Source organism: Oreochromis aureus, linkage group 18, assembly GCF_013358895.1.
Source record: "Oreochromis aureus strain Israel breed Guangdong linkage group 18, ZZ_aureus, whole genome shotgun sequence".
NCBI lineage: Eukaryota > Metazoa > Chordata > Actinopteri > Cichliformes > Cichlidae > Oreochromis > Oreochromis aureus.
In genome coordinates this window covers 28,042,976-28,056,000 of record NC_052959.1, presented here as the reverse complement: position 1 = coordinate 28,056,000, position 13,025 = coordinate 28,042,976, and the positions used below count along the sequence as shown (strand labels likewise).

At 42.3% G+C, this 13,025-nt stretch overlaps 1 protein-coding gene across 1 annotated transcript in view; it reads right to left on the bottom strand.

Moving 5' to 3' along the window:
• Positions 1–13,025, bottom strand: part of LOC116331656 (contactin-associated protein-like 4) — a 148,318-nt gene that overhangs the window by 98,166 nt on the left and 37,127 nt on the right. The window contains exon 3 of the mRNA XM_039602839.1: positions 4,519–4,712. Coding sequence (XP_039458773.1) covers positions 4,519–4,712 — 194 coding nt within the window. The remainder of the gene's footprint in view (positions 1–4,518; positions 4,713–13,025) is intronic.

The window sequence follows — 13,025 nt, the reverse complement described above, 5'->3', positions numbered from 1 at the left end:
CAGGATTTACAGAACAGCTTCACTGATCCCTTCATGTCTATTTCACCCAGTGTAAACAGTACTGTGATGAGTACACAGTCATTCATCGCAGCACAAACGTGATCATTTTTGGTTAATTTATGGTAAAAAGACTTACTAGACTTAGTTCTGGTAAGTGTTATCACTGTTTACTCTGGTTCTGTCTTTAGGATGTATGCAACATCAGCAGACTTTGTGGCTGGACTTAATTTGTTAGATCATTACATCTTTTTTTAAGATCTAATGGCCAAGGGTCCATCGGAGTTTGAACCAAAATCTTGGTAGACTAATTGAGCATGCAGGGTTTGGCTGGATATAATTTGTTAGATCATTACATGATAATTCAAGGGTCTTTTGAAGACTGTTGAGCAGGTTCTATAAATGATTCCCTTGTGTTGGTCAAATATTCCCTTGTGACCTCCTCATGTATTGGGCTTTAAATGTGAGTGACACATGCTCTTTTCTGTTTTCTTAGATAACTAGCTGTAGGTGAAGCTGTTTTGGACCGATAAGAGCAGAATAATGTGTTTAATCATTGCTTTTTGTCTTTAAAAACAAATAATGGCCTCAACCTTCTTGCACCTAAAATGCAATAATCACATGATTGACTTAAGATTAAAAATCAAAGGTTCATCGTCTACAGCTGGGGTTAGCCTTTTTAAGACAAATCTGTATTTTCTGTTAGAAGGGGTACATCTATAAGTCGTAAACATTGGATCTTATTTGTATTTAGTTTGAATCAGATTAAAGGGTAAAAGCTAAATAGAGTAATATTTATATATAATTTAAAAGTGCTTCAACAAGCAACAAAACATAAAGTGCTTTGAACAGCAAGAGCAAGATCTATCATCTTTCTATCTATTTTTGACTGCCTCATTTGACTGCCTCTCTCCTCATGATCTGCAGCTAACTGTGGTGTCAGAAGGTCTGCAGACTCAGCAGATTCTGACATGGGCTCATACATCAGAAATGAAAGGATAAACGCATAATGGCTGAGTTTATCTGTACAGGCAAGTTCAAGCCACAACAAGACAACACATCACTTCATATGACTTATGATAAATGCGACATGTTTAGTGATCCCTGGGGGGAAACACCACAATGCAATACAGAGTAGGAGCTTAGACTTACTAAGTTTTTGACTCATTTAATGTGGCTGGAAAGAGTGATTGTTGGGGAAACTGAACAACTCAATGCCACACACATCCAAAAAGTTACTCTTTTGGTTAACTTATTTTATTGTGTAACACTTGTGTCTGTACTGTAGGTAGTGAGGCAACAGAATCAGCTAAGACAGCAAGCTTATTTATTCAGCATCTGACTTAAATGCGGAAGATAAGATAAGATAACCTTTATTAGTCCCACACGTGGGAAATTTGTTTTGTCACAGCAGGAAGTGGACAGTGCAAAAGTTATATAGCAAAATTAGAATACAATAAGAATAAAATACTGTACACAACTGTACAGAATAGAATAAAATAAAATACTATATACAGTAGTATAAATAGAATAAAATATACAATAGGATAAAAATAGAATGCAAATGCTTTATAGAACTGAGTAAAAATATAACTATGTCAGAAAAAGAATATTGCACTTAGTATTATTGCACATGTGTGGATGTGTGTGTTTGATCAGTTGAAGTCTTTATTGTAGAGTCTGACAGCAGTGGGGAGGAAAGACCTGCGAAATCTCTCCGTCCCACACCGTGGGTGCCGCAGCCTGCCACTGAAGGAGCTGCTCAGTGCTGTCAGAGTCTCCTGCATGGGGTGGGAGATGTTGTCCAGCAGGGATGACAGCTTAGCCACCATTCTCCTGTCACTCACCACCTCCACTGGGTCCAGAGGGCATCCTAGAACAGAGCTGGCCCTTCTAATCAGCCTGTTCAGTCTCTTCCTGTCCTCGGCGGAGATGTTGCCGCCCCAGCAGACCACACCATAAAAGATGGCTGAGGCCACCACAGAGTCATAGAAGGTCTTCAGGAGTGGGCCCTCCACTCCAAACGACCTGAGTCTCCGCAGCAGGTACAGCCTGCTCTGCCCTTTCCTGTAGAGGGCGTCTGAGTTATGAGTCCAGTCCAGTTTGTTGTTCAGATGAACACCAAGGTACCTGTAGCTGTCCACAGCCTCAATGTCCATACCTTGGATGTTCAGTGGTTGCAGTGGAGGATGCTTGTGCCTGCGGAAGTCTACCACCAGCTCCTTGGTTTTACTGGCGTTGATCTGGAGGTAGTTCAGATGGCACCAGTCCACAAAGTCTTGAGTCAGTCCTCTGTACTCCTTTGTCGTCCCCATCAGTGATGAGGCCGACTATTGCAGAGTCATCGAGAACTTCTGCAGGAAGCACTGGGTGGAGTTGTGGGAGAAGTCTGCAGTATAGATGGTGAAGAGGAACGGAGCCAGAACCGCTCCCTGTGGGGCCCCCTGTACTGCAGACGACCCTGTCCGACACACAGCCCTGAGTCCTCACATACTGTGGTCGGTCGGTGAGGTAGTCCAAAATCCAGGTAGTGAGGTGATGGTCCACCCCGAGTTCTCCAGCTTGTCCTTCAGAACCGAGGGAAGAATAGTGTTGAAGGCACTGGAGAAATCAAAGAACATGATTCTCACAGTGCTCCCAGCGGTCTCCAGGTGAGCAAGGGAACGATGTAGGAGGTGAATGACGGCATCATCCGCTCCAATGCCAGGCTGGTAGGCAAACTGAAGTGGGTCCAGTGATGAGCTCACCAGGTGCCGAGCTGAGCCAGGACCAGCCGCTCCAGGGTTCTTCATCAGGTGGGATGTTAGAGCCACCGGCCTGTAGCTGTTGAGGTCCTTGGGCGTGAAGTCTTTGGCACTGGTACAACACAGGAGGTTTTCCAGAGCTGTGGGACTCTCCCCAGCCTCAGGCTCAGGTTGAAGAGGTGCTCGATCACCCCACACAGTTGGTCTGTGCAGGACCTGACGACCCTCGAGCTGATGCCATCTGGGCCCGCTGCCTTCTTGCCATTAATCCTCCTCAGTTCCCTCCTAACCTGGGTGGTTGAGAGAGACAGGCTGGAGCCTTGTGTTGAGTATGTATTGGATGCTGTTGTTGGGAGAGGAGAGGAGTGAGCAGGGTGAATAGAGGAGGTGTGAAGTGTCAGAGGTGGAACAGCAGCAGTGGGGGTGGGTGAGTCTGCAGCCGATGTTGAAGACTGCCTCATGGCTGAATCAAATCTGTTGAAGAAATGATTCAGTTCATTTGCCCACCTCACATCCCTCCCAGGCAGAGAGTTCTGATGGTTGTGGCCTGAGATGGTTCTGAGGCCTCTCCAGACTTCACCAACATTGTTTTGCTGAAGCTGGTTCTCCATCTTCTGCCTGTAGCTGTCCTTCCCATTCCTTATCAGTCCCCTCAGCTCTTTGTCTTTGGATTTGAAGGCCCTCCTCTTCTGCTTGAGGACGGCTTTAATTTCTGGGGTAATCCAAGGTTTGTTGTTGGAGAAACACCGCACAGTCCTGGTAGGTACGGTGTTATCGGTGAAGCAGTGAATAGCTGCTTACAATACCCAAAATAGGATTGTTGTTTCCAGGTTCCAGTGAAATGTGAGTTGAAATTGTATGTAGTGTGAGGACTGTGTATGTAGACTGTGCTTCTTTGTCAATCTGGCACTGGGGTAAAAAACACACTAAAAAAAACTTATGGATGCATGGATTACAGATTATGGAATACAGCACATTCAATTTGATTTTCAATAGCGCCAAATCATAATAGTCACCACAATGTCCTTTATGTCGTAAGGTAGAGACAATAATACAGACAAAACAGAGAAAACCCCAAAAATCAGGCCCCCTATGAGCAAGCACTTTGGCAACAGTGGGAAGGAAAAACTCCCTTTTAACAGGAAGAAACCTCTGGTAGAACCAGGCTCAGGGGCAACAGTCATTGTGAATTTTTCCTGGGAGAAACACAGGAGAAACCTGGGGAAAAAAAAGGATTGTTGGCAGGTATGGTTTGGAGGGCAGCTACATTTACCAGTCAGCATCACAAAAATAGGAAGAGGGTACTTTAGTCTGCTGTAACTCTGGTCTATGAAAGTTTTTTGTTTTGTGTGTTTGTTGGTGAAAGACTGCTGTGTGTGGTGAGGACATGGTGAACAATACAGACAGATGAGCTATGTTCCACATATACAAAAACAGATTGAAAAAGTCCACTTACAGGCACTAATTATGACAGACTAAATGATTCACAATTATATCTAAATGATGTTCTCCTGCTGGTGTAGCCAACTTGTTTCTTATCATGCTGGAAGTGTAAAAAACAATCCTCGGTCTTTCTCTCCGTCTGTCTCACAGCAGTAGCACCGGTGGCGTTTTTCTATTTCCCACACAGCGCTGTACATTTTATGGAAGCTGGATAGCTGCCTTAACAACTACCTGTTCAACTCCCTTCCCCGCTCGTGGATGGAAGGGGACGGGGGGACACTTATCTCACACGGGCACAATAGGACTATGGAGAAGATCGCTAAACCCTACTCACCCCTATGCTGTCCTCCTGTCTGTACTGCTTCCAGTTGTGTCCTGTGTCACTGAACATCAGCAGGTAGGATGTCAGCCAATCCGAGCTGCCATAACGGCCTTGTGTGGCAACAGCTGTGATCTTGGTGCGCTCGCCTAAGTCGACCTCCAACCACTGATACTTGTCTGAGATGAGAGGAGACCAGCCTCCAGCTCCTGCAGACAGATGTGAATAAAAAAAAGACACCATTTATAGATAAGTGATGTATTAGATGTCCATGTAGATTGGATGAGATGAAATAAGTTCTGGTGAGGAGAAAAGAATGAATTGCATTGCTTGACCTTTCACTGTGAGCTAAAAATCCCACTTTTCAGTTATGAAACCCGAATAATGAAAATTGATTGAACCACAGTATGCATCATTAGAACCATTCAGAAGCTATACTGAAATATAAATCGTACTTTAAAAACTTTCTTTAGGAACTTAAAAAGTTGAATTTGTCATGATGCACAGGGCCTTAAGGAATTTGTGTTTTTTCATCTCAATTTGTAGGTCACATCTAAGATTAAAAGATGCAATATTCAATTCAATTCAATTTTACTTATATAGCGCCAAACACAACAACAGTTGCCTCATGGGGCTTGCCTCAAGGTAAAGACCCTACATGAAGAGCATTAAATATTTCAAAGCAATGAAAAAACCATCTCCAGATAATGTCTGTGTATAAACTGTAGATCTGTAAAAGATCTGCATAAGACAGCGACACTAAACCTGATCACTTCATCCTATTAAATTTAATATAATCATTCTTTGATTAAATGGAGCTCATTCTGCAAAGATATCCTGTTGCAGTGGTGAATGTTCATATTTAAATTTCAAATAATGAGGTCAGTAAATCTAACAGTCCATATGAACCCAAAGCTTAGAGATTAAACTGCTCAAAATGCTCCATTTCAAAACATTTTTCTTTACTTGCAGCTCTGTATAAGGTCAAGGAGAGGAGGAGGTCACACAGGCACTTGAGCTGATAGGTAGCCCCACCTATGTGCTTATTACATAGCCAGTCCAGAGTTGGCTTAAGGGAGAAGAAAGAGAGCTAAAATATTTCCTTTCAGACAGGATGAACTGTGGGCTGCACCAAGGCCCAGAATAATATGAATAGAGATCATTCTGAACTACGAATCATGCGAAGCTACTCCAGTAGAATCCAGTAAAAAAACTGAACTGGAAATGAGTGTTATAGGTCTAGTTATAGGTTCATTGCCATCCATCCATTGCAGGCACAGCAGTCAGACAATCCATGACCTCCCTCTCCCTAGCCACCTCCTCAACTCATCTGGGAAGTCATAGAAGTATTCCCAACCAGCCAAGAGCTATAACCTCTTCATTGTGTCCTGGGTCTGCTCCAGGGCCTTGTTCTCTAAGACATGCCTGAAAATATCTCACCTAGGAGGCATCCTGAGGCAGATACCTGAACTACCTCAACTGGCTCTTTTAAATGTGGAGGAGAATCAGCTGTACTCCGAGTGCTTCCCAAATGACCAAACTCGTCACCCTGTCTCTAAGAGAGAACCCAGCCCCCCTCGGAGGAAGTTTATTCCCGACCCCCGCATTAGAGAAAGTACACTAATAATATGACATGAAACTGCCCTGAACGAGTGAAAGTTTAGTAACAGGGCACATAATCAATTTTCATAATGTGTAATTATGAGAATACACCATTGGAACAGAATATGGAAAAGCATAACAGATCCCCTTTAAGACTGAGCCAAGGTGAGGTCCTGGAAATCAATGTAAGTCAATGTAATGTCCTCTGAAGTGGTAAACCCCAGTTGTGTGTGTGTGTGTGTGAATGTGTGTGTGTACACATTAGTGAAACATGCACACTGCTCACAATGCATGCAGAAGTGTGGGAGTTACTGACAGAAGTCTGCCTGGACAGATAAACTGCAGTTGATTAAATGGGCTGCTGCACAATAAAGAAGTGTTAAAAGCAGAAAAAGAGAGGCAATTTCTTTGTGTGTGTGTGTGTGTAAAATGTTTGGTCAGGTCAAAACAGCGACACAGAGCTCAAACACCAGATGGACGAATTCTGAAGAAGGAGGCTGCTGACCAGAGTCCCACTGAGCTCACAAGCTAACACGCCCATGCTGCGTGTCAGAAAGCTGTAGAGAACATAAACACGCTCGCAGCCATCTCTCATTTTCTTTCATCAGCTTGGAGCCAATTTTTCTCTCAAAATGCTGCTGTGCAGGCAGGCTCCAAGGCAAAAGCATGCACAAAGCTAAATAGCTGCTGGACCTCCTCTTGCAGCCCCATGACAAAATCTAGACCATCAAGATCAGATTACAGAACACCGTTGTCATTCCAGATGGCCACTTGTAAGATCTGGTGATTATGTTCCCTTAAAAACCTGCTGTGTCACCGAACACTGTATCCTAGCCAATTATGGCTTAGAGCGACCTGCATCATGAATAAAGGAATTAAAGCAGTAAGAACCAGTGACAGAAGCCTTTTCATAACAAAACACATCACAAGTGAAAATCTTCCAGCTAAAGGCTCATCGAGTATCCTAGACAAATACTTGCATCTTGCCATGGCCTAAAACAACAAAAACACACTGACTGTCTCATTCTCAGGTGATATCAGGTGGTTTGAAGTCATATGTTATCAGTTTGGCCCATTAGATTTAGCTTGCTGCTTCCTCTTGTCAGCTCTGCAGACAGTTTGTGCCATCTGAGAATGAATGCAGACCATAGGCAGCACTGTTACTCACTGGTTCCTTCAAAACGAGGTTCCTGAGCATAATTTGTGCAGGGCCTTGCTTTGTGGAGTTTGCATTTTCTCCTGTGCTTTTATAGGCTTTCCCTGAGACCTTCATTTTCACAAAAGAGATTATAAAACTGTGCAGCATTTACTATGTGCCCTAACAAGGCACACTTATAATAAATGAGAAGGAGACAAGCATGATTGAGTTGAATGTTTCTGTCCAATTTTTGGGAGCCGGAGCTGGGTGAAAGTGGAAGTGGGTTTATAGGGGTATTTCAGACGTCAGTTTCCCTAGCAATGCTTACAAGTTCCTCCCAGTGGATTCAAAGATGCTCCTGGGCCAGACAAATTATAAATAAACTCTCCAGCAAGTTCTGCAGTTTTCAATATTTTGAAAACTGTCCCTACTGACAACCTGAACTGTACAGTGACATTTCACTCTTTGAGATAAAGAAGTTCAAATGGGAAACAGCAGTTGGAACAACTATTTATTTTGTTTATCATTTTAAAATAATGCAGAACAATGTGGCGGCAGACTGATGGGAAAAAAAACTCAACGGTGAAAGGAAATCCGTGCCGGTCTGGTGGCAGGTCCAGTCTGATCTTTAAAGGCCAGAGCTAAGAACTTGACTAACAGACGTGTCCAGTGACAGCAGAACAGAAAAGAGCAGACACTCTGACCTTTGCTCATAAAGATAAGACTGTGGAGAAAAGGAGAAAGAGATTAAAGCAAAATGACTGAGAGGCTAAGAGGCGTTACAAAGATTTACTGTGCCCACCCTGTCACAGTAACTGCAGCTAATACAATGGAGGTGAACTGATGGTGGATGGTCTGAACACTTTGTGTCACGGCTGTCGCTTTAAATCAAAGAGATCGTTCTGGATTCTTTCTCCCCCACTGTCTGTCAGCATACCTGATCTGACCACCTACAAAAGGAGCTAAAGGTTAATGGAGGTCGGGAGTGTGATATCACAGCCTTGACGGCCAAACAGAGGATGAAATTATGAATGTAGCCTGACGAATCGGGGCAGAGTCATGCTGCGCTGCATACATTGTTATTTTGCCAAGATCTGTTTTGGATATTTTTCAAAAAGTCAAATAAACAGTGATTAATGCTACACCTGTTTCAGCTTTTCAGAGAGTTTTACTGACAGTTGTCTTTTCAAGAAATACTCTTACCACACTAGCAAGTCCACCTTTGGGAACTTCCTAAAAACAGTTCAACCTTTGGGCTGCTGAGCAGCTCAAGGACTCTTCAGTGATGGAAATCTGGGAGAGCCAAGTGCATTTCTTCGTTCCCACTCAGATTTATCATGATGGCCTTTAGGGGTCAAATTTTTGAATCACCACTACCATTTTCCCACAGACTCTTATAGAAGCAGACCTTTTGGAACTTGTGGATCTATCGGCTGCTGGCCATTCCAGAAGAAATGATTTAAGGCACTTCACATTTTAGAAACGAAACCTACACCTGCATTTCCAATCTTTGGTACTGATAACAGCCATTCAATCGAATGATAACATTTAGGGCATTTCAGTCTGGTGTCTCAACTCCACACGGAAAGCCTGAAGGCGGTGGATTTGACCCCAGAACCCACTTGTTGTGAGGGGACAGTGCTAATCACTGCACCACTGTGTGTGCCATGCTCTATGAACCTCCTGCAGTCCAAGACAAGCCAATTGGTGACAGCTGTAGAAGTGAATGGGAGTGCGACTGGTTGTCCGTCTCTCTGTGTTACCTCCCACACCCCCACAATCCTGAATTAGATAAGCAGTTAAGAAAATGGGTGGGTAGATGGATGGATTCTAGAGCGCATGACGAAACAATTCAGCACTGAATGGAGAGAAAATGAGGTGTTTTTCATAATTAGCTGCCCGAGGGCGAATGCAGTCTTTGTCTAATATTAATTATGCAATAATATTGGATGCTGCCAAGTACAACGTCGGTGAATGAGTATAAACAAATTACTATTTCACCTTCAATTGTGCACTAATACATGATCATGCAGCTATAGGCAGGAAGACTGAGTGGAACAGAACAGAGGCAATGACCAGAGAAATAAATAAAAGGAACTGAAAGACAGACAATTAAAAAAAGCGAGACAGGAAATGGTAGAGAGAGACAGGCAGCTTAAAGGGATAGAAAGGCAGCTGGAAAGACATGTAACAGATTGATACAAGCACCCGACCCAGAATGAGCACTGGTCATTTGCATGAGAATACCAAGTCTGGAGGGTAATTTCAGCAGCCTGATAACATGTCAGTCGGACAGAAAGTCCACCAGGACGGCAATGGGCTCGATGCGGCACTGACAGCAGCAGCAGGGTGAGGAATACTCCAGGTTCTCTGCAGGAGAAGCAGGAAAGATTCATCCATATGAGATGCTACAAAAAGAGCCCATGAAGAAAGCAATACATCTTATTTTACAGTGAAAAAATCTCAATTTGCAGAATTTGCTGAAATAGTTTTAAAGTAATCAAAGTATTTGTGGGGTTTTTGACACTTGCAGTTGACTTGATAAATGTCAGGTGTCCAAACTAATTAACTAATTAATAAATCTGTTCTGACCTTTGTGAAAATATTGCTGTTTTTGCAATTTATGTAAACAAGAAGATTACTTTCAAAAGATCCAGCATCATGTAAATTTAGGGAATTTATGAATTATTCAGACTAGAAACATGAGCTCAGACTGCTGCAAATATAATTACATGCAGGGGAAAAAAACAGATATTTAAGTAATACTATTTTAGAAATAACAACTTTTTGGAAACCGCAGAGCGTAACTGAATATGAAAATCAATACCTGATTAGTTGGCTGCTCTTACATAGTTCCAATTTACAGCTTCTAATTAAAGTTTAATTCTGCCTTCAAATCTAACCCTTTGGGAAGATGATTACTGTGGCACAATAATTCTTTTCAAGTCAATTTCAGCATAATTGCAGTGGCGTCACTGATAACTGTCAGCGGCGCCTACAGAAGAAAGAAAATGTTTAAACATGAAGACTGCTATTAACATTTGGCAAGAAGACCGAGATGGCTAAATGACTTCTTACCAGTGAAAATAAAATGTAATGCAGATGAAGCAGAAGATGGACAGGGGCAATTCAGCGAAAGGATGAGGTGGGGTGGGCAAGATATATGGAAAGGGAAAGAAAAATGGGACATCACGAAGAGGAGGAGAGAGTGAGCGGCAGAGAAAGGAAAGATAAATGAAGGATAACAGTAACCAGTGGGGAAACTGAAATAGTTGAGTCATTCGTCCTCCAGGTTTCTGTTAATAGGCCATTCATCTCCAATCAATAGACTATAAAAGGGTTTTTATCCACTTCTGGTGTCCCCTTCAGACCTCCAATGTGATCAGCTACATCAAGTTAAAGTCCCAAGTACATTGTCAGGTCCTCAGGTGAATGTGTGAATGCAATGGGAAGGTGCTTTGTTTCATAAAGTGTTTGGCTTAAAAGGAGGTTTTTGTTTCCTTTATAAATGGCTTTGGGATTTTGTTTGTTTGTCTTTCATTTGCAAATCCCAGTGTTGCTGCCTTGTTGTTGTATGGCTGCTGTGGCTGAAGAGGCAGAGAGGGTCATCCACTTATTGGTTTAAACCCTTGCTCCTCCAGTCCTGGATAAGACATCTGTTATCTGCTTTGCTGGGAGAAGAGCTCTATGTACAAATTTGCTTGCGGTATAAATTACTTTGAGTGGTTCCTCTGGATCTCTATTAGCATCCTCATTAGCATCAGATTTATCCCTGAACTGAGAAAAGTCACTGCCCATGCAGCTGCCAGCTGCCAAGATGACTGTTCTTCCTGCAGGTCTTCCATATATGACATGGCCGAGAAGAAAGGCTGAGTATAAAAGACCATATAAACAAACAGTCCATTCATTCCTTGAATGAGAGTGAGTCATGGGCCAGTGGAAAATATCAAGCTGGAGGTGGAGTTTTGGGCTGGTATCATCAAAGATGAGCTGCAATATTCAACAGACTGAGTTTCTGAAGACACCTGTGGTGGAAGAAGTCTGAATCCTTCAAGAAAAACATTCTCATGCTGGTTTGGTTTTGGCAAGAAAGGGTATAAAAGAAGAAAAACTAATTGGCCTCTCACCCTTTATATCAAATGAGATTTACAAGGAGGGAAAACAGTACACCTCTGAACAGTGTCTTTCTTCACGCAATGTTCTGGTGAACAACTCAAAACACTGACAGATCATGGATGGCACTTTTGAGTGTTTGCAAAGAGCTTCATTCCAGATGAACAAATCATAACTTTGCCATCCTACATTCTGTGTAATTTATTTAATTCTTCAATATTTTGTATTTTGATTCTTTATTGTCTCTGTTTGTACTGGAAATGTGCAGGCGAGGATGGATGACTCACTCAATCTGTTGACGGGCAGAAATAAAGTAACCTGAACTTAAACCTTAATCCGAAAAACATGTTTTTGGATGTCACAGTGACCTTAATTATTGACCAATCGGTATCATTTTTCAGTCTATTTGTGACTATTTAGTTTGAAAAACAAATCTGTAAAGCCCGACACACTGTTATTGTGATCACTTTGGGAGTGGTTTTTGCAGCTTCCCACATGGAGTTCCCTTCAGTTCGACACCCGATGCGCCAACTTTGCAGCTGGTCTCCAGCACACACTCCTTCCTCTCCGGTCCCTAGCTTCACTATAAAAAGCAGACTCTTCGTGAGGAAGATCATCACCACCTGACCGGACCTGCCTCCCTGCAACCGCCCCCTTGAGCTCCGGGACAAAATCAAAGTTTAGATTCACAAGAAAATTGGGCCACCTGAAACATGATTTTTGTAGCCAACTTTATGGTGTCTGAGCACTTTGAGACTTAGATCCACAATTGCTTTATGTTATTTGGTCTACAACGTTTGTCTGCAATGCTTCAGCAGTTATTTAATCGTTTATAATAAAATCTGAGGCAACTACTTGATCGACGCTGAGGTTTATACACAGACATAGAGGATTTATTACTTTATAATTTAGTACAAATTAGTCTCATTAAAAAAAATACAGAATTGCACTCAAAACATAATAACAGCAACAACTTCATTGTAGTTACTTGAACATGCACACTGACAATCCTCCGCTAAGCTTCGACATTTTAACACTGTGTATTTGAGCATGTTAATATGCCAGTTTTTAGCTCAGAGCACCACTGTCCCTGGCAGGGAAAATAACTGATCTTTGAAGATCACAGTTTCTGTCAAACAAAAGGCTGTAATTCAAAACTGGTTCAGTGGTTAAAGGAAGCCAAAAAAAATGTTTTTGTTTTCTATCAGCGAACACAGACCTCCCATGATTTACAGAAGACACTACAATCTTCTGTTCTGAGGCTGCTCTGCTCGTATTCACAGTTTTTGGTGTATAAGTGTACTCGGTGCATGATGAAATATGGAATTGTAATCTATAGTTATTCCATTTAAAGTGAATAATCTCATCACATATAAGACATGTTCATGACCTTCACTGCTCATCAATAACAATACAGTTTGAATGAGTGAAACATTATAGATTTCTTGTTATGGTGTGCCGTGTAGGTCATATTTAAAGCCTGATAATCGGTGTTCACTTAGTGTATAAATGAAGTGAGAGTGAAGCAGCTCCTTAGAGAACAAGCAGAGTTTGCAGCAGAGATGGAAATGAGTCGGAGACATTCATTTATTCATCGATTTTCTCAGCAAACAGCTGGGAATGCTCCCTGGGATCCCCAACCAAGAACTTCCTTATCTACTGGCAACAT